The sequence below is a fragment of the Urocitellus parryii genome, chromosome 6 (genome assembly GCF_045843805.1).
Source record: "Urocitellus parryii isolate mUroPar1 chromosome 6, mUroPar1.hap1, whole genome shotgun sequence".
In the NCBI taxonomy this organism is placed as follows: Eukaryota; Metazoa; Chordata; class Mammalia; order Rodentia; family Sciuridae; genus Urocitellus; species Urocitellus parryii.
In genome coordinates this window covers 157,289,509-157,315,660 of record NC_135536.1, presented here as the reverse complement: position 1 = coordinate 157,315,660, position 26,152 = coordinate 157,289,509, and the positions used below count along the sequence as shown (strand labels likewise).

The 26,152-nt window shown below is 38.9% G+C and overlaps 1 protein-coding gene across 1 annotated transcript; it reads left to right on the top strand.

Annotated features, from left to right (window-relative positions):
* The first annotated feature begins 1,227 nt into the window (after positions 1 to 1,227).
* On the top strand, positions 1,228 to 25,759 carry Znf133 (zinc finger protein 133). The gene is made up of 5 exons (XM_026400692.2): positions 1,228 to 1,341; positions 2,371 to 2,552; positions 14,032 to 14,158; positions 15,959 to 16,054; positions 23,915 to 25,759. The coding sequence occupies exons 3-5, from the start codon at positions 14,038 to 14,040 to the stop codon at positions 25,651 to 25,653; spliced, it is 1,956 nt and encodes a 651-aa protein (XP_026256477.1). The 5' UTR covers positions 1,228 to 1,341; positions 2,371 to 2,552; positions 14,032 to 14,037; the 3' UTR covers positions 25,654 to 25,759.
* Positions 25,760 to 26,152: the final 393 nt, after the last annotated feature.

Sequence of the window (26,152 nt, the reverse complement as noted above, 5' to 3'; positions counted from 1 at the left end):
CCAGGCCCATAAGATCTCGGTCGTTCATACTTTTCCTGTACAGCAAGCATCACTGGATACTTAAAGAAAGATGTTCTTGCATGTTACTTTGAACCCCCGGCTAACTTGTTGGGAATGAAGAGTCATGGGTGGGACAGAGGATGTCCAAGAATGGGCCCAGTAAGACCGGGCACTTGTGAGCTAAGATGGAACGGAATTCACAACAAACAATGCAGCCTCAGAAAGAGAAATGGGAATGGATTCATTCTCCAAGAGGTAAGAAGGAATTTGAAGAAATTCTCACCTTTCCTTGGCTCTAGGACCACATAGTCGTTTCCTAGAGAAGGATGAAGTGTCAAAAAGCATATTTTACAAAGACAAGAAGTGAGTGGGTGCCCAGGCGTTAAAGACCTCTCATGAATGACGAGGATTCCTCTTTTGCTCCCAAATTGGGGCACAGGCCTGTTCTCAACCAAGATTCTGAAAAGATCCAGAGAATAAGGCCAGCAGCGCACTCTGCCCTAAGGTATGGCCTAAGAATGGGGCTCTTGTCCTCCAGAAGAGTTTGTAAATTCGCGAACCCCATTAAGATGAAAAAGGTATTAGGGCACCTGCGGAGACTATGTTTGGTTTGAGGGCCTGGGCTCCGAATTCAGATCCATCCCGTACTGGGTGTGAGACCTTGGGGAGACCGCTCCCCCTCTTCCCGGCCTTAAATGACGTCTAAAGGTATATGTGCTAGACAAAACTACGCCTGCCTGGCACTCACAGAGTACGGGCGCAGGTATCCAACCCCACAGCTGCAGCAAGAATAAACCAAGAAGAAGTTTGGTACAGAAACCGCCAGCCAGGACCACAAGCAAAAATCGAGCTCCTCTGACACGTCACTACCGCCCGTCGCAGGGCCGCTGACGCCAGACGCGGAAGTCACTGCAGGGGTCAATGGGAAGTGTAGTCTTTGAGGCAGAGGCGTTCAGGGAGAGTCACGGCAGGGGGAGAAGCCTCTTTTAGGAGCTTTTACATGACCTGTGATCATGCATTTAAGAAAACGTGGGGTGCGACAGTGGTCTTCCTCCAGAACATCGCCGCACGTTGCTTGGAGACAGACCGATTGGAAGCCACTGGAATGGGAGTTGCAGGCCGTCAGCGCGCTTCTGGTTGCGCTGAGCATCCTGGGAGGTGTGGTTCCCACCCCCCCGCCCCCGCCACGCCGAGGATTCTGGGTGGTGTAGTCCCGACGCCCTGATGAAGAAGAGCCCCAGCCGGTGGCTGGAGAGACCCGTTGTTTTTTGGTGGCGCTGCTGAGTGAGATTTCCGAGGGACTCTTGCAGTGGCGGTGTTCTTTTCTGCCCGGAAAAGAAGGTCCTGAAAGGCTAGTCTATGGGATGAGCCTGGGGACCGTGCGGATGGCGCAGGGAAGCGGGGAGAGGTGGGGACGAGCTGGCGTGGATCAGGCCATCCTCTCCCGGATGTCTTATTTTGGGGGTGTGGGTGCGCATCTCCGAATGAGTGAGGTGAACCTCAATCGCGAACCGGGTAGTAGCTGGGTGCAGGGCTCTGACCTTCTGTCCTGGGGTTCTTGTGGGTGGTGGCCTTGGTTGGGATCCCGGTAATGGAAGAAGAGATTGCTGATGCCATGATCGTTTCGGTGGGGTTGAGTAAGTAGGCTTTTCAGGATCTGATACTTCCTAAGTGGTGGGTAGGAATTGTCTCTAGGGCCCAGCGTTCCCAGGCTTTGGGTCGTTTGGGGGCTGGTGGCCTTCGGATCCAACCACCCCTCGGCTTTGCCAAACACGTCCAGGTTTGACCGATTGTGGAGTGGCCACAGGGGCATTATCATTGGCTTCCAATTCGCCTTGGAGGAGGAGGTTGAGCTGGGGTCCATTTGGCAAGTTTTTCACTGACAATAAAAATCACAACATTTTAAAGGTTTATTAAGGAGAAATTTCGAATAGCTAGAAACAGAACTCCACAGACTTGTCATCCAGATTTAGCACTTAATTTCTACAAGACCAAAGGTAATTCATCTCAAAGTTGAACACACTGCGAGTTCTTACAACCTGGTCTCCACAGTCTGATTTCTACAGGCTGTCACTTTTGTCACCTTGGGCAAGAGACTGATCTCACTGGGCTTCAGTTTTTTTCATCTGTAAAATGGTAATACCATCTACTTCACTGGGATGTTGTGAGGATAGAATGAGATAAAATTCATATAATACCTGGAATAGACTCTGGTATACACTAAGTGCTCTGTAAGTTTTACCTTTCATTAATAGTAGTAGAAAGGAACACTTCATGCATGGTGTCAACATTTTGTCAGGGCAGGTTGTTAGACTAACATCTCAGCTCTGTTCTTGGGAAGCTGCTCATAATTCTTCTTTCCTTCTGTAGCAGGTCCATTCCTGATACTTTTAAGGAAGAGGTGGTGCTACCCTGTTGCAGCTTAAGGATTTCCACCAACTTTCCTGAATGCTTTTTATTCTTGTTCTGCCTCATGTGACCCCTGGCTGCCTAGAGAAGACTGCCTGGTGGGGAAAGGAAGGACTCCTGGGCTCCTGACTGCTCAGCTTCAGGTCAGTGCCACTTAACCTTTTGCATCTCAGTTTGTGAATAGGTTTCTTTTGTTCAACTTTGCCATCTATTGTCATCTAGGATCAGACACCCAGCTGGTTCCTATAGGAAAACAGGCCTGTTGTAAGGGTGACAGTTTTCACAGATAGTCCAATCTAGTGTCCTCATTCATAACTCCTTAGGTTTCTCCTCTCAGCATTTTTCAGGCTTCTCATTTCCACGGCTTCTCTGGTGCTGTGAAATTGTCAGGGGCTGAGGATATAGCTCAGTTGGTAGAGTGTTTGCCTTGCATGCACAAGGCAGTGGGTTCGTTCAATCCTCAGCACCACCACCACCAAAAAAAAAAAAAAAAAAGGAATTGTCAGCGTTTAGTTCTTGTGTCTTTCAGTACCCTTACTTATTTTTTTCCATGCTAGAGTAGTTTACAGCAAATTCCAGTTTTATCATTTCACCTGCAAATAACTTGAGAAGACATCTCTAACACATAAGGATGTATATACATATGTATAATTTTATTTTGATGTTTATAATTTTAACATGTATAATTTCATTGTTACACCTTATAAAATTAATGATTATTAATATTTAATACCCAGTCCATATTTAATTTTCCCCAGTTGTCTTTTTCCCCCAGTTAAAACAGCCCTGGTGAGAAGCAGGAGAGAGAGAAGCATCTGGAATTCTTGATGGTTTACCCTGTCTCTGCCTGTCTCTACTCTTACAATAATTTCTACTTCGTGACACAACCTGGGCCTCTCAGTTTTCCTGTTCTTTCCAAACTTAACTTTTGATTTGATGGCAGTTGCATCCTTTGGTTCCACCCATGCATACTCCTTGATTCCTTTTCTTTTTCTATGTCATCATACTATACCACCTTATCCTTCTGTCTATTCTCCACTTTCTTGCCCTGTGCATTTGCTTCCAATAAAGTTGAACTCCTTGAAAAAAGTATGTCTATTTTGCTGTCTCCATTTCTATCCTTCTGTCGTCTCTCAAAAACTACAATAAAGCTTTTTCAGTCCTACTTATCAAAAATAACCTTGTTAATGTTTCCATTATTCTCCCTGTGACTAAATCCATGGTCAGTTCTCAGCAACACTTTACATAGTTGCTTACTTCCTCTTTAAAATATCCTTTCACACAGTTGCTCTTGGTTTCCAGAGAGTACTCTTCCTCTGTCCCTTTTGCTGGTTCCTTCTCTACTTTTAAGCCTCTATTGTGTTCAGTTTTTAGATCTCTTGTCTTCTCCAACTGTGTTCTCTTATTACTGGTACTATCAAATCTCAAGGTTTTAGATACCATCTCTCTGAGGTTCAGCCTACATCTCTACTGTCAACTCCACATCTTAGTCTTCTACTGTCTACCTCACATTTCCACTTGGATGTCTCATGGACAATCTAAATTTAATGTATCCAATAATAAATTCCAATCACTACCTCAAACATGCTGTACCCTAGTGAGATACAGATAGTTCTTTAAAAGGAAGCAGAGACCTGGAAACTCCTTGTAAATTGCATGGTAACTTGACAGATTTTCTGAGATCTGGAAGATTGCTCAGGCTCAAAACCTTAATGTATTTCTTGCTCTTACAAACTCTATAATAAGCAAGTCTGAGCTCTAACAATCTCCAGTCCCTGCTGCTTCTACCATAGTCCAGGTTGCTGTTGTAAGGGTGCACTTGGATCGTTGCCTTCAGGTGATCTCTGGACTCCCCCCAACCTACCTGCCAAAGATTTTAGTACAGCGGCCACAAGGAACTTTCAAATATAAATCAAATCATGACATGCATTTGCTTAAAACTCTGCAGTAACTTTTCATTCCAGCCAAGATTAAAAACCAGTATCCGGGGCTGGGGATGTGGCTCAAGCGGTAGCGTGGTCACCTGGCATGCGCGCGGCGCTGGGTTCGATCCTCAGCACCACATAAAAATAAAAGATGTTGTGTCTGCCGAAAACTAAAAAATAAATATTAAAAAAAAAAAAAAACCAAAAAACCAGTATCCTACAAGTTCGGACTTTGGACTTTATCTCCATCACTCCATCTCAGTCATATCACATCAAATATAGTGAACCATCCATCTGTTCCTTCACTTGCGAGCCTGACTCTTTCATCAGGGTCTTTGCACTTGTGTAATAGGTTTACTCCCTTACATTCTTCAGATATTTACTCAATCATTTCAGAAACGCCTTCCCTGATCACCCTATTTAAAATTCCAAAATTTGAAAGTGGCCCCACTTTTTACGAATTTTTTTTTTATTTGTTTTAATTCGTTTGGTCCTACATCTATTACTGCTTTTTTCCTATGCTTTACTTCTCTTCAAGTCACTCATCATTTACTGATGAGTGTTTTATTGATTTATTTCATGTGCCCATCTTTCCCCTTTAGACTTTAATTTCATTGAGGGAGGAATTTTTGTCTGTGTTCACTTCCATATGCCCAGTATTTGCTACAGTGCCTATCTCATCTTAGAAGCTCAATAAATAATTACTGAACAAAAGAATGAGTCAACCTTGTGTATATAGAGCTCATTTTGGGAGTAATAGATGAAGTAGACTAGCACATTGGGCAGTGGTCTTCAGAGACTGTCAGGAGGCTTTTGCCATTGTCCTAGTGTCTCAATTGGTCAGGGTGAGGGGAGAGTTGGCAGAGGTAGAATCAGTCAACCTTGGTAACTGGTTTGATGTGGCAGGGTAAGCACATGGATGATGGGAAGTGTGCTTTTATCATTAAGGACTCTGAAGAGGGAAGGCACCACATGTTTGAAAGGGTTCTGATTATTGATTATGTGATTACTGCACAACTAACCTAAAACCTGGTGATTTAGAAGAGCAATCATGTTAATCTCACCTAATTCTTTACATTACCTGCATTAGCTAAGTGGTTCCTGTGCTCTGAGTTACAGATCTCACTTAGACTGCAGTCATTTGGGGACTCAGTATTTATTTCCTCACACATTTGGTGTCTTAGTAGGTTGGCTGGCTGGAAAGCTGGGATCAACTCGGTACTGGACCTTATCCTCCATGTAGTCCTTGAGCCTCTGCCTCTCTGCATGTTTCTGTAGGGTACTTGAACTTCTTAGGGCTCCCATGAGTGAAAGCTTTCTAGCATTATTATGACTTAAACCTGTAAAGCCAGGCATGGTGGCACACATCTATAATACCATCTACTTATAGAGGCTAAGGAAGGAGGATTATAAATTTGAGACCAACCTTAGCAATTTAGCAGGGCCTTATTTTAAAGTAAGAAATAAAAAGGACTAGGGATATAGCTTAGGGGCAAAGAGTTCCTGGGTTTAATCCCTAGGACTGAAACCTGCAAGTGGCATACTGTCACCTGTGTCACATTTACTGGCTAGGGCAGATATGAAACCAACCTGAAGGAATCACCCAGTGTTTAAAGCTGGAATAATTTGAACAGCAAAATAATAACAATATTATATTAAAAACCCTAGGATAAAATATGAACCCATACTGATATAAATAAATAATGGAATACAAATAAATGGGGAGATTCTTGCTTATAGAATTCTAATTAATGAGTTTGGAATGAAAGAGGAAAATAAAACAAACTGTTACAGACAGATTTCATAGAAGTATGCCAAAAATCAGTGGGTGGAAGTTTGAAGAGAAATGGAATATTTGCATAATTTCAAAGTATCTTTATTCATTATAAATGGAAATTTAGTGACTTTACAGTGGAGAAACCCAGTAGACACCACCCTAACCAAGTGGCCAAGATCAAGTTTAACATCACCAAACATACCAGTATGAACTCATTGATGTGATGCAGTGAAAAGGACACAGCATCACAGCCTCTGAGGTATTGTAACCTAAAGGGAAATAATCTCATTCTAATCATGAAAAAACATCAGACAAACCAAAATGGAGGGTATTCTTCAAAAACATCACAGATCTGTTGCAGATGAGAAGAAATTAAATACATGACAACTAAATGAAATATGAGAAACTCTGTTGGATTCTGGACCAGAAAAAGAACATTATTGAAAAAAGTGGCAAAGTTTAATTAAGTCAATAGTATTATGTCAATGTTAATTGTCTCATTTTGATCATTGTATTATGGTTTTCTAAGATGTTAACATTAGAGAAAGCTGGGTAAAGAGTGTATGGAAATTGATATTTTTTACAATTCTCTGTGAGTCTAAAATTAGTTCTAAATAAAGAGTTTTAAAAGTTCATCAATCTTATATTCTTGAGGGATTTTTTTAAGTGAGTCACTTAGTTTTTTAATATAATTATTAACACATTAATTGTACAAATTAATGGACTTCATTGTGGCATTCCATACATACCTATATCAAGCTTTGATCGTGTCCACCCTCCCTTCTCTTACCCTTTCCCATTCCCTAGGGTATTGAGTTTTGTTTGACTATCTGGACAAGAAGGAGATAATTATGACTTCTCCTTAGGTCTGCAAATATGATGTATTATAATAATAAATTTCCTAATATTGAACCAGTGTGGGTAAATTTCACTTTGTCATGGTGAAATATTTTCTTATTGTGATGTTGGAGTCTCCTTCCTAATATATTTTACCGGGGATTGAAGGGAGGGCCACTTAACCATTGAGCAACATCCCCAGCCGGATTTTGTGTTTTATTTAGAGAAGAGGTTTCACTGAGTTGGTAAACATGTTGTTTTTGCTGAGGCTGGCTTTGAATTCGTGATCCTCCTGCCTCAGCCTCCTGAGATTACAGGTGTATGCCACTGCACCCAGCCCTAATATTTTACTTAGATTTTTTTTTCAATATTTGTAAGTGATAATTAGTCCATAATTTTCTTTTTTTGAATATTGTCAAGTTTTGGCTCCACTGTTTTCCTTGCTTTATAAAAATAATGAGAAAATTTTTCTTATTTTTCAATTATCTGAGACAGTTTTTGGAGCATAGAGATAATCTGGTTTGAAGGTTTAGTTTGATTATCTAGGGTTAATTTTGATAAGTTGTTCACTACATCTATGTATACAGACTTATTTGTATAGAGCTCTGAAAAATGATCTAATATGACTTTAAAATTCTTTTTTTTTTTTTGTGGACTGAGGATGTACCTCAATGGTAGAACACTTGCTTAGCATGTGTTAGCCTCTGGTTTGATCCCCAGCACCATTAAAAAACAGTTTTTTAGGGCTCAATATTTATTTCCCTTGTCATTTCTTACTTTGAATATTTACATTTTTGGTTTATTTCACCTAGTATAACTTAATGGTTCATCCATGTAGCATGTTTCAGAATTTCCTTTCTTTTCAGGCTATTATTTCAGACCATATTCCATTATCTGCAGATACCACTTTTTGTTTATTCATCTGTTTACTGTTACTTGGGTTGTTTCTGTCTTTTTGGCGTTATGAATAATGCTGCTATAAATATGAGTATACAAACAATTCATTCGAGTTACTCTTTTCAGTTCTATTGTATAACTGGAAGTGGCATGGAGGTCACTTAATAATTCTATTTTAAATTTTTTGAGGAACCATCATACTGTTTTGTGGCTGTACCCATTGTAACCTGCAGGCAGGTGTACATTTCCACCTATAATGTACAATAGTTGAATTATGAGTTTGAAAAATGTGATGGTAGTTGGTATTTTTTGCTTAGAATCCTTTTTGGTTTTTGTTGTTATTATTTAAAATCTGATAGTTTTTCTAGTCTATGTCTTAGAGTTACCAGTCAGCTTTTCCATTGTATCAGTTTATCTATTCTTGAAATGTTTCTTTAATTATACTTCTAAATACTTGTTTTTTTTCCATTGTTTTTGTTTGTTTTGTTTTTAGGAATATATTACTGTTATTCCTTTGTCTGTTTTTCATTCTATCTTTTTTATCTCTGATCCTTTTTACTTCTTTATTTCATTTTTTAATTCTCTTCTGGTTATTCTTAAGTGCCCATCATGTTTTTATTTAAATCTATTCTTCCTTGGACATCTTGTAATTTAGACTTCATTTTGCATGCAGTAATCCTACAAGGAGGGTTTATTTTAAAGTTCAGTCATATCTTATTTTGATTTCACTTTTTGCCTGCATCTTAGTTTCTTGATTTTGGATTTTTGATTCAAAATGCTATTTTATATCCTGAAATGTTTGAGACTATTTTATGCAGCTTGAAGTCGTGGTTTTATTATGGATTTTTCTGTCTCAGTATAATTTTTTTGTATGTGTGAAATTTTCTTTAACTGAATTGTTTGGATTCTCATTTTGTTTCTCTTTATAGATGATGATTTCATGTATGCATTTCTGTAAACAGATTGGCAGTCTAGTGTTTTTGAGATATTTTTCTAGTTCAGGAAAATTCTTATTAGTATAACAAAGTAGTACTTTCTGCTTGGTTACAAGGGAAGGAAAGCTTGTGTGTCCTTTGATTTTTTTTTTTTTTAATATTTTGTTTTGCAAGACTTCACATTTTAGTCCTTGCTTGTTTTTTCCTTTAACTTGCTGTATCCAAGGACTACCTTTTCCTTGCTTTTTCACACTTCCCTTTGGCCACCGCTCTACCACTTATAGGGTTAAAGAGCAGGCTCTGCCACACTCATGGAAAGAGTGTTTCTACCTGACACCCTCTCATTTCTGTTTTCCTTACCCAGATCTACCTTCTGAATATCATCCTTCTTTAGGGAGTCCAGGAAAAGTGGCCACAGGGTCCCGGAGAGCCAGGGGAATGGTGAGTGTTTCCTGTCTCCATACTGGCTATCAAAGGATGGATACATTCGCTTCTCCTGTCCTGACTGCCTTATTGATACTCAGCTTCACTTCAGGCTACAAATCATCTTAACTGAAACCCTTATTCAGCATCCCTCTCTGCTCAGTCCATGACTTGGTGATTAACCTAGTATTAGCACTGAGCAACACACAATCTGTAGTATAAGACAGAGTACAGTATATACATTCCTTTATTCAGCTTCACAACTTCTATTGGTTTAGAGTGACATCACAATAACAGAATAGGAAGAACTCGTAATCTGTCTCCCTACCTACATCACAGTTGTGCTGGTGGAATCTTTCAGATGTACCTGTTTTGGAGGAGTGTAGCTGAAATTTTCAGCTTCCAGGGAATGGCATGAATGGTATATCACAGTTAATATCAGCTCTTAGTGTAGTAGTACTGTCTGTCCCCATCCTCTTGGTCCTGTGGCAGCAGCCATGCACATGTTAACCAGAGCAGCTTGCATCAGGGTGGAATATAAGGATTTTATATTCCAGGTATCAAGGATCTGTGTTCTGATTGCCTTTCCTGATCACAGAGATGGTCTGCTGTTGTTCCAACCCTCACCAACTAAAGTGACTTCCTGGAGATTTAAGGAGTCACCACCTGTCCCCTCCCTTTACTTTTCCTTTTTCAAATGTCAGGCATTTCAGGACTAAGACAAAAAGCAACTGCATCTATAGGGTAATTTAGAAGGTCACTATGTACAGCTATGGGAAGGTATAACATTATACCTCATGCTAATCCTAGGATGGAGATACCCTATATCAATTTAAAAACAACAAAAACCTAGCAAACTTTGAATAAGGGGGAGAATCTGTCTTTCATAGTTGCCATATTTTAAGATTCAAATGTTCCATTTTCAAGAAAAACCACAAGACGTTAAAAAAGATATAGCCCATTCAAAGGGGGAAAAAAATAGGTCAATAGGAAATATAAACTTACCAGAAGATGACTTTAAAATAGCTTGAAAAGATTCATAAAGACCTAAAGGATGTGGACAAAGTTAAGAAAATAATGTAAGAACAAGATATAAATGTAAATAAAGAGATGTAAAGTAAAACTTTAAGCCAAAAAGAAATTTTAGAGCTGAAAAGTGTAACAAATGAAATGAAAAATTCATTAGAGGGATTTTGAAGCAGATTTGAGCAGACAAAAGAAAGCAAACCTGAAGATAGGACAATTAAAATTAAATTATGTCCACATAGTGGCACCCACCTGTAATCCCAGGAACTCGGGAGACTGAGGCAGGAGGATCATGAATTCAAAGCCAGCCTCAGCAACTTAGCAAGACTGTAAGTAACCTAGCAGACCCTATCTCAAAATAAAAAAAATAAAAATGGCTGAGGAGTATGGCTCAATGGTTAAGTGCCCCTGGGTTCAATTCCTGGCACAAAAAAAAAAAAAAAAAAAAAGAAATTAAGTCAGGAACTCAGAAGAAGAGTCAATAAAGTCTATGGAGCAAGTGGAAAATGATCAAGTGAAAGTGGACCAACATATACATTGTGAGATTACCAAAAGGAAAGGAGAAAGAAAAAAGGAGAGAAATTATTTGAAGAAATAATGACAAGAAACTTTCCAAATTTGATGAACAACATAAATATGAACATTCAAGAAATTCAACAAAGTATAAGTAGGATAAATTCAAAGAGACCTACATCAAGACATGTTATAATCAAAACATCAAAAACCAAAAACATCAAGAGAATTTTGAAAACAGCAGAAAAAAGCCGCCTTACATACAAGAGATCCTTGATTAGATTATCAGAAAATTTTTTTTAGAAATCTCAAAAAGCAGAAGGCATTGGGCTGATATTTTTAAAGTGCTCAAAGAAGAATAGAAAAAAAATGTATATATGTACATGTGTGTTTATTATAGTGAAGTTTTACTTAGCCTTAAAAAATAAAATTTTCAGGCAGCAATCTTTTTTAAAACATAGAGGACTAGAAAAGGAAGAGAAAACTAAATCTAAAACTAGTACAAAGAAAAATAATAAACATTGGGGCTGGGGATGTGGCTCAAGCGGTAGCGCGCTCGCCTGGCGTGCGTGCGGCCCGGGTTCGATCCTCAGCACCACACACCAACAAAGCTGTTGTGTCCGCCGAGAACTAAAAAATAAATATTAAAAAATAAAAAAAAGAAAAATAAGAAACATTGGAACAGAGTCAATTAATATAAAGAACAGAAAAATAATAGAGAAAAACAATCAGAACAATGAGAAGGACCTCCATTTAAGTATGATGTGTCAAAATGCATTCTGTCATGTATAACTAAATAGAAAAGATAAAAAATAAAAATTTGTAAAGTAACATCTAAGAAAAGGAAAGAAAAATAATAGAGAAAATTAATGACACTTGAAATTGGTTCTTTGAGAATTAAAAACCTGGGCTAGGGTTGTGGCTCAGTGGTAGAGCTCTCGCCTAGCAGGTGTGAGGCACTAGGTTCGATTCTCAGCACCACATAAAAATAAATAAATAAAATAAAGGTTAAAAAAAAAAAGAATTAAAAACCTCTGTATGCAGAGAGGATACTAGCATAAATATAGATTTAGAGACCAATGGAATAAAATACAGTCCTCCTACATTGCTAGTGAAAATATAAAATGGTGTACCTGCTGTGGAAAATGGTACATCTGCTAATTTTTATTTCTCCGTACTTTATTTTCTTGGTACTAGCCATTATTATAGGTGTAAAGTGGTATGTCCTTGTGGTCTTCATTTACATTTCTGTAATGATTAGTGATGGTATCCTTACAGATGCGTACTGGCTGCCATGGTTTAGATGTTCACCGTAAACTTACCATTTGATCCAGTAATTCCACTTCTGGATGTATACACAAAAGAATTGAGAGTAAGAACTCAGACAAATATTTATATACCAGTGTGTATGACTGAATTATTCACAGTAGCTGGAAACTATGCCCATTGATAAAATAAACAAAATATAGTATGAATAGTGCAGTGAAGAAGGAATGAAATTCTGAGTGCATGCTTCTATGTAAATGAATCTTGAAGATAAATGCTATGTGAAATACACCAAACACAAGAAGACATAACATTGTTGGGTACTGTGATATGGGCCTGTAGTACCAGCAACTTGGGAAGCTAAGGCAGGAGGACCAAGTTTGAGACCAGCCTCAGCAACTTAGTGAGGCCCTAAGCAATTTAGTGAGATCCTGTCTCAAAATAAAAAATTTAAAATGGCTGAGGATATGGCTCAATGGTAAAATGCCCGAGGGTTCAATCCCCAGTACCTGGATAAATTCAAAGAGACCTACATCAAGACATATTATAATCAAAACATCAAAAGCCAAACTCATCAAAAGAATTTTGAAAACAGTGGAAAAAAAGCTGCCTTACATACAAGAGATCCTCGATGAGATTATCAGACATTTTTTAGAAATCTCAGAAAGCAGAAGGCATTGGGCTACCTTTCACCAAAAAACATAACTTTGTGTGATCCCCTTATCTTAGGTATAGAGAATAACCAAATACGTAGAGACAGAAAATAAAATGGTCACTACCAGGATCTGGGGGGAGGAGAGAATAGGAAGTTATTGTTCATTGATTAAAGAGTTTGAGTTATGGAAGGCGCTGAAAATGTTCTCTAGATGGATAGCAATGATGGTCGTGCAATATTGTGAATCCATTTAAAGACCAGTTCCAGGCCCAGTATTAGGAAACTTCATCCCAATGTGTCTTCCATTTTGAAATAGTACTAAGGAGGTAAAAAGAATAAAACTAAGCAGGGGGATTAGAACAGGATGGGGAGATTAGTTTTTTAATTGAATGGTCAAGAAGTTCCACTGTTAGTATCTAGTGTGAGGAGGAAATTTTTTTTTCTTTTCTTTCTTTTTTTTTTGGTGACAGGGGATTGAATCCAAGACCTCACACATGCTAGGTAAGTACTCTGTCACTGAGCTACATCCTCAGCCTGAGAAGTTTAATGTATTGTTATTCTTGTTTCACAGTTGAGAAATCTGAGACATTAGTGGCAGAGGTGGGCCTCAAACCCAAACACTATGGTTCAAATACTTCACCACTCCCCACTTGTGCTTCAGGCTAGAAAAGCTGAGATCTGTGGGATTTGGGGAAAAACTGAATTTTAGATTAGTCTTTGCCAGTGTGGAACTGTATGAACTTTAATCCCACAGCTATTTTAATGCTAATATGATACCTATTTGATCTTCTAAATTCTTTTTTTTTTTTCCTTTTCTTTTGTGGTACTGGAGATCAAACCCAGGGCTTTGCTCATGTTAGGTGAGCACTCTGTACCACTGAGCTAGGCCCTGATCTTTTAAATTCTTTTTTTTTTTAATTTTATTTTTCAGTTTTCAGTGGACACAACAGCTTTTATTTTTATTTTATGTGGTACTGAGGATCGAACCCAGTGCCCTGCACATGCCAGGCGAGCTCGTTACCGCTTGAGCCACATCCCCAGCCCCTCTTTTAAATTCTTAAAACTCAAAAAGTCTGTTGTGCTTTATTGTTATTTAATGTCATTTGTTCTTTTGACTAGATCTAAAGTTTCCCAAACTTAGGGACTCTTATTTTCACATGTATACCCCAGATAGTCCACTGAGGACCTTGAGTATGTAGGCTCACAAATGCTGCTGGCTGAATAGACATGGGATTTAAATGTCTTGGAACACATGGCAGAAGTCAAAAGCAGGATCTGTATATTTCATTGCCTCCCCAGAGTAGCCTTCTCCCTGGCTACTCCTGAGCCATGAGCAAGCAGGAGAGCAGGCTCTATTTTGTGTTACAGGCACACATGGCATTCAGGGATGTGGCTGTGGATTTCTCCCAGGAGGAGTGGAGCCTGCTCAGCCCTGCTCAGAGGACTCTGTACAAGGAGGTGATGCTGGAGAACTATAGCAACTTGGTCTCTCTGGGTAAGTGTGGTATCTCTTAGAACTTACATTCTTACTGCTGGGAAGTTTGGGCTAAGCTTGAAGTAGCCATCTTGCTTTCTGACTTGGCCTTTGGGGTAGGATTTAGAAAGCAAAGGCCTTTTGTTCCCTATTTCCTCAGGGAAAGGTTTCATTTTGTAGAATTGGAAATGAATAGTTTGTGTGTGTGTGTGTGTGTGTGTGTGTGTGTGTGTGTTGTAATACTCTGCATTTCTAGACCTTTTCCTCTAGGCTGGGCTCTCTTTTTTAAGTTAACTTAATTTTTTTTTTTTTTATAGGCATTTATCCATCTGGCATTGAATAGAATCAGTGTGCTCTCATCTGAGTTAATCTTCCCCACTATTTTCAGGTTTTTGTACTACACTTTGAAGGTCCTCACCCAGTTTGACTATGAATTCTTTTTTTCCCCCCACATTTTATGTTGGTGCATAGTTGTATATAATGGTAGGATTTTTTGTTATACAAGCAGTATAACAATATAATTTGGCCAAGATCACTCCCCAGAACTTCTCTTCTCCTACCCCCTGGTCCCTTTTACTAATTCTACTGATCTCCCTTTGATTTTCATGAAATTCCCCCACCCCACCCCACTTTTTTTTTTTCCTTTTTCCTCTCTAGCTTCTACATATGAGAGAAAACATTTGACCCTTGACCTTCTGAACTTGACTTATTTCCGATTAAAATAATGGTCTCTATTTTCATGCAAATGACATAATTTTATTTTTCTTTATGGCTGAATAAAACTCCATTATGTATATATGTTGTGGGAATCAGACCAGTCAAAAAGCTGCAATGGCACTTGGAAGGTGGGAGAACTCAAACTTTATTTTACACCAATAGGCCTAGAGGAGATCAGACTCCAAATCTGAGCCCCCATCTCCAGTTTCTCACAACATTTATAGGTTATCGGTTGCCATAAAATAATTTCTAGTCTATACAACAGAAGACAGAGTGGGCTGGATTTCTAGCAGGGGAACTTGTTTACAGAAGCAGAGTCTTCCTTTCTCCAGAGGTGCAGTTAGATTCCTAGAGGTTGTTTTTTACAATTAAAAGGTAGGGGTCTACGGTGTTAATTAGGTTCAGGTTTCCTGAAGAGCTGACTAAAAGGGGAGGGTAATTCTTCCTTTCCTAGGTACTAGTTTATTATTTGTGTGTGTGTGTGTGTGTGTGTGTGTGTGTATGTGTTTGTTTTGTTCTTTGTACCACAGATTGAACCCAAGGTCGCTCTACCACTAAGCCAAATCCCCAGCCCATTTTTATATTTTATTGAGAGACAAGAAGTGAGTTGCTTAGGGCCTCTTTAAGTTGCTGAGGCTGGCTTTGAACTCATGATCCTGGGATTATAGATATGCATCGCAACCAGCCATTGCTAGTGTTCTTATAATTTATTTTACATTCAGGCCTCTTTTTGTCATCCATCACACATATACCACATTTTCTTTATCCATTCATCCATTGGTGGACACCTAGACTGGTTCCATAGTTTGGCTCTTGTGAATTGTACTGCTGTAAACACGAGCATGCATATATCATTCTAGTATGCTTTAATTCTTTAGGATAAATACTGAGAAGTGGTATAGTTGGGTCATGGTGATTCCATGCCTAGAGTTTTGAGGGACCTTCATATTAATTTCCTACAAATAGTGTAAAAGTGTTTCTTTTTCTCTGCATCCTTTCCAGCATTTATTATTGTTTGTATTCTTGATGACTGCCATTTGACTCAGTTCTTGAATGGACCCTTGACTCCATCCAACAACCATGTTTTTTCTTTTCCTGGAGCAGGAATTCCATTTTCTAAACCAAAACTCATCACCCAGCTTGAGCAAGGGAAAGAAACATGGAGGGAAGAAAGAAAATGTCTGTTGTCTACCTGTCCAGGTAAGTGGGAGAACACTGGGGAAATGGGACACAGAACTGTCAGAGGGCAGGGTTGGGGGAGAGGAGACATTGATAAGGTGTTGGGAAGGGAATTTGTTCTCTTGACTTCTTGGGCTGCCTTTCAGATTGCCAGGTACAGCCTCCCTTCAGACCTCCATTTTCATTCTAATTGGAGCTTTCCTGGTGTCTCTTTTCTCCTTCCTCCCCTGGGACCCTTTTGTCCTTTCACTGAGTTTGTCTTACCCAGGCTAACTTAAGAATGTAGCAAAAACAGACCTAGAGAAAGATGGCAAAGCCCAATAGAAGAAAGGAAAGCTAATAAAAAGCCAGTTGAGATATTGAAATGGAATTCTTAAAAAAAAAAAAAAAGAGCTAAGAAAGGTTTAAAATTTTTTTTTAAAATTTTCATATTTGGGATTTAACCCAGAGGCACTTTAACATTGAGCTACATCACTAGCCCTTTTTATTTTGAGATGGGGGTCTTGTTAAGTCACTGTGACTGACTTTGAATTTGTCATTCTGCCTTAGCCTCCTGAGGTGTTAGGATTACAGGCATGGGCCTACACTCCCAGCTAAACTATTACTTTCTTATTTTGGGGGGTACACTGGGGATTGAACCCAGGGCCTCATGCATGCTAGGCAAGTGTTCTACTATTGAGCCATATTCCTAGCCCTATTATTTACTTTCTTTAAGAAAAAGTTGGGGGCTGGGGATGTGGCTCAAGCGGTAGCGCGCTCGCCTCGCACTTCATATAAAATTTAAGAGCAATGCAATTCACAGATATAGTTACCCCTCCTCCCAACTTATCATTTGTATTACATACTCCCTATTATACTGTTAAAATATTTATTTTAAGCACTTATATACTTATTTTTTAACTAAGAGAAATGTCTTTTATACTTATTCAGTATAACTTAACATTTTCTGTTCTCTTCTGTTTTTTTTATTATTATTTTTTTAAGATTTGAGTTTCCCCTAATATTATCCTTTAGCCGTAAACAGTCCATTAGCATTTCTTGTGGTGTAGGGGGCATTATATTGTCTCATATTTGATTTTGCCAAAAGTGTCTTTATTTCATTTTCACTATTGAAGGACATTTTTACTGGATATAGATTCTAGATTGTTATTGTTTTAGTCAGCTTTTTCACTGCTGTGACTAAAAGACCTGACAACAATTCTAGGGGAGGAAAAGTTTATTTAGGAGCTCACAGTTTTAGAGGTCTGAGGTATAGAAGACTGGCTCCATTCCTTAGGGCTCGAGGTGAGGCAGAATATCATGGCAGAAAAGTGTGGCTGAGCAGAGCGGCTCATATTGATGATCAGAAAGCAGAGAGAGAGAGAGAGAGACTCCATTTACCAGATACAAAACATATCCTCCAAAGGCACACCCCCCAATGACCTATCTCCTCCACCCACATCGTACTTGCCTTCAGTTTCTACTCAATTAATGCCATTGGGGGATCAATTCACTGATTGGGTTAAGACTCTCATAACCCAATCAAATCATTTTTCCTCTAAACTCTCTTGCATTATCTCACACATGAGCTTTTGGGAGACACCTCACATCCAAACCATAACAGTTATTTAGTTATTTTTTTAGCACTTAAAAGATACTGTTTGAGGGCTAGAGTTGTGGCTTAGTGGTAGAGTACTTGCCTAGCATGTGTGAGGCATTGGGTTAAATTCTCAGCACTACATATAAAGAAATGAATAAAATGAAGGTCCACCAATGTTGGACAAGATACTATTTTGCCCACCATTATAATGAGTAAAAAAGTCTACTGTCATTTGCATCATTATTTACCCTGAATATAATTTCTTTGTGTCCTCTGACTACTTTCAATGTGTTCTTTATATTTCTGGCATTCAACAGTTTGACTATGTTGTGATTACGTTTAGGATATTATTTCTTCATATGTTTTTCTCTGCCATATTCATACTCGTCCCTTTTGGATCAAAAATTACAAATTTTTAGAACTTTTTTACTCTTTATTCTTCAGATTGGATAATTTCTATTGCTCTCTCTCCAAGTTTACTGTTTCATCTGCCATCTCTACTGACTCTCACCAGTAATATTTTTAAGATGTCTTTCAGTTCTGTAATTTTCTTTTAGCTTTATAATTTTCTATTTTTGTGATTTTTTTCATTTTCTGTTCATTAATTATAAGCAAGTTTTTCTTTACCTCTTTTGAAAAATGGTTGATACTGAATGATTATATTATTAAATGAAAAATTTGCATAATGTATTTTATTCATTTCAGTCTTTTGTTAGTAAAAGTGAAGTTTTTGAAAAAGTATATGTTTTTGTGAGCATAGAAATCTGTTGTTATTTACCATTACTAGTAGTTGTCTGTATGGGGATAGAATCCTAGAGGGTGGAGCAAGAAGTTGCTGAGAATTTTTTTCTTATTTGCATTATTTTAAATTATAAAGGTATAGGTAACTTTAATGTGTGTATAAGTGTTTTAACTTTTTAAATTCCTTTGTTAATATTGTGCTTCCCGTTCATAAAATAAGTACACGTAATGAGGGGAGAAAATGAGGAAGGAACAAAAGGTGTATTTTTTTAAGGTATATTTTTTTGGGCAAGAAATTTTTTCCTCTTAGTTTTATTAAATTTAATATATAGCCTTACAATTAATTCTGTCTTAAAATTAAGGAAGTATAACATATTTACTAGAAACTATTGCTATTTTTCAAGTTTTGTTTATGATTTTCAATTGCTTGCGGGTGTCATAAAGCTCATCATGGTTATTGCAATTAATATCAAATTCTTCACTTATTTCTCAGTTGCCCTTTATTTCACTGCTTTGTATTTATTATATGTGCAAAGGCTTATGACAATTTTCTCTCATTTTTTAATGAAGTATGTAACATTAATGTTCTCTTTGTTTCATAACTTCCTTTTTATTTCTTATTGTCTTAGCACCTTAATTTCATATTTTTGGTATGGTATTTCTTTATTCAGCTTTTTGTTTTTACTTGACAATAATGTGATCTGGGTGTTTTGCTTTTAAGCATCTGCATGTCACTAGTATTGCATTTTATGTCAAACCAAGTGGTGTTGTCTTTTAATAGGGACTTTAATCCTTTCATACTTATTATAACAACTGGTAAGTTTCATGACACTTAGGGGCTGTGAGGCAGATGAATAGGTGTTTTACTACCTGGGTAGGAAAGGAGGAAATCAGGGCATCTGTGTTAGTTCAGCCCAGAAATTAATTTTCTCATAGTTTGGGAGGCTGGAAGTGTAAGATCAAAGTGTCAGTTGGTTTGGTTGCTTTGAGCCTTACAGATGGCCATTTTCTTGCTTGTCTTCACGTGGTCTTTTTTCTATGCTCATACACTCTTGTTGTCTCTTTGTTTTTCTATAAGCACACCAATCCTTTTGGTTTAAGATCCACCCTTATGACCCATTTAACATTAATTACTTCTTTCAAGGCCTAGTCTCCAAATACAGTCACTTTGGGGTTTAGAATATGAGGATGGAGAGGATGTGAGAAGGTTACCAAGTCTGCAGGGAAAGGTGTGAAATCAAGAGGCATGTGGATGGTAGATGCATGGTAGGCAAGGATGTGGAAGTCGCATTGAAACAAGGACATTGACTCAACTCTAATGCTTGAAAAAATTGTCCATCTGCTTGAGGGAAGAGGTAGTAGGTCTAGCCAAGGATATGGAAGGAATGTGGGACAGAAAGCAAGAGAAGGTAGGGACTTTATCTGTTCTGAGTGTGCATTCTAGAATGAGTGAATGCCACATACCCTGGCCTTTGTACGTTTATACGTTTTTTTCCTCAATCTGAAAGCATAATTATATTAATAATTAGCACTTTACCTATACCTATAATTGGCTTAAAGTTTAACTTATCTTTCTGATATCTTTTAAAAAGATCTTTTAAAGAAAAATCGCAGCTCTTACAACAGTGTTGAGCAGATTAAAGTCATAAGAATGGTGTACAAATCCAAGAAACAAATCTTTGTGATTGCCCATGCAGTTATCTTAGAAACCCAAAATATAGGTGTACGGATGAAAAGACTTCTTATTTTAGGTGTAAAATACATTGTAACAGTTTTATCATTACATATTTAATACTTGGTTTGAGGAAAGGCAATATCAGAGTTCTTAAAACAAGTTGAGTAGGTACACAAAAAGCGGAGTCATCTCTACTTCATTGATCAGAATGTTAAATAAGCATAACAGATTTATTTGCAAAAACATGGATGAACTGGAGGATATTATGTTAAGTAACTAGGCCACACACAGAAAGACAGATGCCACACTTCTATGTGGATCTAAAAATGTCAAACTTACAGAAGCAGAGTAGAATGGTGATTATTAGGAGTTGGAGGTGAGTGAGAAGTAGTTGGGGAGATGTTGGTCAAAGGATAAAACATTTCAGATAGGAATAAATTCAAGGGATATATTGTATACATGGTGACCATAGTTATTAACAATGTATTGAATTCTTGAAAATCACTAAGAGAGTAGATATGAGATGTCCTTATCACAAAATGATAGTTACAGGAGGTAATACATATTAATTAGTTTGAGTTATCCATTTTACAATGTATTCATGTTTCAAAACATGTCCACAGTAAATATATTCATTTTTATTAGTTTTTTAAACAAAAATATTAATTTTCATTATCTAACAAGAGATCTTAGAAATTGAAAAGGAACATGATCAGTATTGATGTTAAAATTGCTTGGAAAATATTCTATTTCAGGAGTCTACTTTGAGTAGAGGAACCATAAATTTCCAAAAATTCTGGCACTGCTTGCAAATTACATTCTTTGGACATGTATGTCTACATTCTCCTAACATTAAACATTTCTGAGTGTAATTTTAGCTTATGATTTCTTCAATCAGTAGAGTCTTAGAAATTTAATTAAACTAACTTTAAGAAGTCGAAGCAAGTGTTTTTAATCAATAAAATGTTATATTAATGCTGTATTTACACTGTAATGAAGTCAGGAAAGAGACACTTCACCTGTCTAATTTCAAGACTTTACTGAACTTTTAAAATATTAATTCCCCTTTTATAGTTATATAACAGCTATTAAAGTTCTTTTTAAGCCTTGAGTGTCTCTCATTCTTTCAGTGTAACCTGATAATCATGATTCCTAACTTAACTAAAGTTAAATATTTTTCTTTTTCTTTTTTTGTTTTGAGGTACTGGGGATGAACCCAGGGACACTCTACCACTGAGCTACATGTGCAGACATTTTATTTATTTATTTTTTATTTTGAGACAGCATTTTTACTAAATTGCCAAGGCTGGTCTCAAACTTGTGGTCTTGCCTCAGCCTCAGCTGGGATTACAGGTGTTGCCAATGAGCCCAGCAACTTTTTTATTTAGAACTAGCTGTCCAGCTGCATCAAGAAAATTCCCTTCAGAAACCAAACCATCAAAATCATTAGGAGTTCACTTATTTATTTTGGCAATGTGGATTGAATCCAGGACCTTGTGCATTCTAAGCATGTTCTCTAACACTGAGCTACATTCCCAGCCCTCCTTTTTTATGGATATTCCTGGTTTTTAAAAATTTACAATTGTATCAGTACTCACTGGTCTCTATAAATCTATCAGTACAGGAACACCTATAGATTTACAATATTTTATAAATGGATTAATTGATTTGATAGTATTTGTGTTCAGTCTTTCTCAGACTAAATATTCCTAAAGTGCACACATAATGGCCAAGTTTACAACCAACTGAAAAGGTTGACCAACGGAGAATTGAAATTTCATTTTTCCTGCTTCTTCTATTATTCCATATAGAGGTTAAAACCATGTTAAAAATTAATATTTTTCTTAAGAGGCCACTGTAATTCCAAATAATGTTTTGTGGAAATAAAAGCCTGCCATTTGCTGAGCATAATGGCACAAGCCTGTAATCCCAGCGGCTTGAGAGGCTGAGACAGGAGAATCTCGAGTTCAGAGCCAGCCTCAGTAACTTCGAGGTACTAAGCAACTCAGTGAGACCCTGTCTCTAAATAAAATTCACAATAGGGCTGTGGATGTGGCTCAGTGGTCAAGTACCCCTGAGTTCAATCCCTGGTACCCCCCCCCAAAAAAAAAATAATAAAAAGTCTGCCATTTTATTTGTAGCCACAGAAGTTAGTATACATATCAGAGACTTTGGTCCCCATTAGGATGGGTAGGGGTATTTTCTGTATCAAAATCACAGTCACCCAACTTATCCAAAACAGACACAGGAGTTCCTTCTACTGCCGAAAGATCTGCTTACCATGTCCCTGTGATTTAATGTGTATGAATGTTGACCTAGGAGATAGCAGCAACGGGCTTTCCTTCTGTCTTATTCAAGAGGAAAAAGAGCCAACAAATCAAATCTAAAAACTCCACCCACTCCAGAGTTACCATACTCTTGAGGAGTTGCTGGCCAGAAATAGAAATATGAAACCAGTTATGAGCTATGGAACTTCAGACAAGCTAGATTAAGCAAAATAAACAGTGAAAACTCGATGAAAGCAGTCAGGGTTCAGTCACTCCTGAGAACAGTCTTGAAGGGACCACTGGGCAACCAATTCTAGATACTCTATGCATGACAGCAGTAAGACTGGGGAGAGATGGGCATCAGGCCAGATCAGTGGTTTCTCATTCATCCTGTCATCCAAGTCTGAAGTAAAGGCCATTTGAGCTACTGAAAGGAAAGAAGGTGAGCTATTTACTTGTGAGGCACTGAAACACTAAAGGAAGGTGTTCGTTTCATACTTTTCTTAGTGGAAAGAGTTAAGTGTTAGGAAAGGGTAATTATACTAATTATAATCAGTTAATTATTATGCTAATTATAATAATTCTGTTAGAGCAAAATAACATTCAGTAAAGAGAATCATTCTGGAATCTAGATGGGTACACATTTCTAATAAGTTTCATTATTGCTCACAAAATAATGTTTAGGAAGACTTAAGATCTATCCCTCTCAGGTTGCTTGGTTATTGATTGTTTTAGCTGACTAGGTCCAACAGCAATGAAACAATATATTTAATGTTAACATTTCCTACACAAGAAGTACTATGTAGGAATTTTTTTCTTTCTTTTTTTCCTTTGTGCTGGGAGTTGAACCCAGGGCCTCATACATGCTAGGTGAGTGTTCTACCATGATGTATGTCCCCAGCCTGGAAAATTTTCTTTTACACTGATTACTGGGAGAAATTTACATTAATTATGGAAATTAACAGTTCTTAGGGATTGGTCAAGGGCACCAGGAGGGAGCATCTAACTAACGCAAAAGTTAGTTTGTGTTGTCTGACTACATTTGTGTTGTTCTATGCTGAGGGCCTACTGCCTTGTAGAAATTTTGACACAGAGTACTCTTCTCTACATATTTGTCAGTGGATGGTGGTCCTCAGAGTGTTTCACACACTGTCTCTTTATGTTACTTTCTAGTCTAGGGTCCTCTGGCCAGTCTGAATGACTGCTTTTTTTGTCCATTTGTCATCCCAGGGAAATGGGGAAAGACATTTCACGGGTCTTACAGTTATAGCTGTCAGTCAAAAACAACAAAAAACAAAAAACTTACAGACAGGGTTCCTATCAGTGTGTGATTGTGAGCTCAAAGGTAATTATGTGGAGGCTGTGGCTTGTGGCCCTATTTACATACCTGAACTGCTTGTGATGCTTTTATAGCCTCTCTTCTGTAGTGGTTTTTGGATTATAGTAGAAAATGTGTGGTGGATGGTCGGAAAGTAGGTAGTATTAAAGAAGTCTTGGTTGGGTAGCACTTCAGTTTAAGCATTTTGAAGAATGGGATCAAGACTCACCATCAGATGAGGCAGATTGTTTGGGCTGTCCCTCTGAGGACTCCGTTCTGACTCAGTTTTTTTTCTCTGCAGCAGAAGCAAAGCCAGAACTCCAGCCCGGTCCGTTGTGCCCTCCGGATTTCTCCAGTCAGAAATTCTCTGTGCAGCAGGTGCTGTGTAATCATCCCCCCTGGATCTTCACGTGCTTGTGTGCAGAAAGTCATGCTGAGCCTGGGGATCCATGCCTGGAGGACCAGATGCAGCAGCAGCAAGCCTCTGATGGAAGCTCCTGGAGTGATCAGGCAGAAGGCCAGGAGAGAGGAGGGACCAAGCCTTTGTTTGGTAGGATAAAAAAAAGGTCTTTGGGAGCTTTTTCCAAGCCACCCCAAAAGCAGCCAGTCAGCTCTCAGAATGGCATCAGAGGGGTAGAAATGGAGGCCAGCCCAGCTCAGACAGGGAACCCTGAGGAAACAGACAAATTGCTGAAGAGGATAGAAGTCCTCGGATTTGGAACCATCAACTGTGGAGAGTGTGGACTGGGCTTCAGCAAGATGACAAACCTCCTTAGTCACCAGAGGATACACTCAGGGGAGAAGCCTTATGTGTGTGGCGTGTGTGAAAAAGGCTTCAGTCTAAAGAAAAGCCTTGCCAGACACCAGAAGGCACACTCTGGAGAGAAACCCATCGTGTGCAGGGAGTGTGGACGCGGTTTCAACCGGAAGTCAACCCTCATCATTCATGAGAGGACACACTCGGGTGAGAAGCCTTATATGTGCAGTGAGTGTGGGCGAGGCTTTAGTCAGAAGTCAAACCTCATCATACACCAGAGGACACACTCGGGGGAGAAGCCTTATGTGTGCCGGGAGTGTGGCAAAGGCTTTAGCCAAAAGTCAGCTGTCGTTAGACATCAGAGGACGCACCTAGAGGAGAAGACTATCGTGTGCAGTGACTGTGGCCTTGGCTTCAGTGACAGGTCAAACCTCATCTCCCACCAGCGGACACACTCGGGGGAGAAGCCTTATGCCTGTAAGGAGTGTGGGCGATGCTTCAGGCAGAGGACCACCCTTGTCAACCACCAGAGGACACACTCAAAGGAGAAGCCTTACGTGTGTGGGGTGTGTGGGCACAGCTTTAGCCAGAACTCCACCCTCATCTCTCACAGGAGGACGCACACGGGGGAGAAGCCGTATGTGTGTGGGGTGTGTGGGCGAGGCTTCAGTCTGAAGTCACACCTCAACAGACACCAGAACATTCACTCAGGGGAGAAGCCAATCGTGTGCAAGGATTGTGGTCGAGGTTTCAGCCAGCAATCAAATCTCATCAGACACCAGAGGACACACTCAGGGGAAAAGCCCATGGTATGTGAGGAGTGTGGGCGAGGCTTCAGCCAGAAGTCCAATCTCGTTGCACACCAAAGGACACACTCAGGGGAAAGGCCGTATGTGTGCCGGGAGTGCGGGCGAGGCTTCAGTCACCAGGCAGGGCTTATTAGGCACAGGAGGAAGCACTCGAGGGAGAAGCCTTACATGTGCAGGCAGTGTGGACTAGGCTTCAGCAATAAGTCGGCCTTGATCACACATAAGCAGGTACACTCAGAAGAGAAGGCTTCGGTGTGCCGAGAGTGCGGCCAAGGCTTTATCCTGAAGTCACACCTCATCTCACATCAGATGGCACACAAGGGGGAGAAACCTTATATGTGCAAGGCCTGCGGGCAAGGCTTCAGGCAGAAATCTCATCTCAAGAGACACAGGAAGTGCATCCACCACAAACCGACACTCCAGCCCACCTCGGAGCCCCGCTTGGGGCAGTCTGATCCCTTGTATTCCCTTTGAAAGTGAAGATGGTGGAGAGGACTAATGCTCAAAATCTTTACACTTCCATGTAATGGAGTCGGAAAATGCATTCCATAAGTGACCAGAGGACATTAATTTAGTGTACTTTCTCCCCAGTAAATCTCCATGTTTTGTGGCCTTTTGTTCTAATAAACTTTGCTTCTTTATAAATCTGGAACTTTAGCTGTGTGCCTCATTCTCACATCTTATAAGAAATAAAGAATGAAGGGCTGGAGGTGTGGCTCAGTAGTAGAGCATCTGTCTGGCATATGTGAGGCCCTGGGTTTGATCCTCACACCACATAAAAATAAAGAAGTAAAATAAAAAATCCATTTACAACTAAAAAATATTTTTTAAAAAAATATGGAATGATACAGATACCTTGAAGTCTTAAATCCACAATTACGTAAGAATTCAACCCCTTAGCAGACATAAGGACTGAGTCACTCAGTGACTGTGTGTGAGGAGAAAATTAAGAAGTGTATGTAGGGGCTGGGAT

Bases quoted from the DNA above. Each gene is read 5' to 3' on its own strand.
- Znf133 (XM_026400692.2), top strand. From the start codon at position 14,038: ATGGCATTCAGGGATGTGGCTGTGGATTTCTCCCAGGAGGAGTGGAGC. The intron at 14,159-15,958 runs GTAAGTGTGGTA...TTCCTGGAGCAG, and splicing joins TAGCAACTTGGTCTCTCTGG to GAATTCCATTTTCTAAACCA. The intron at 16,055-23,914 runs GTAAGTGGGAGA...TTTTCTCTGCAG, and splicing joins TCTGTTGTCTACCTGTCCAG to CAGAAGCAAAGCCAGAACTC.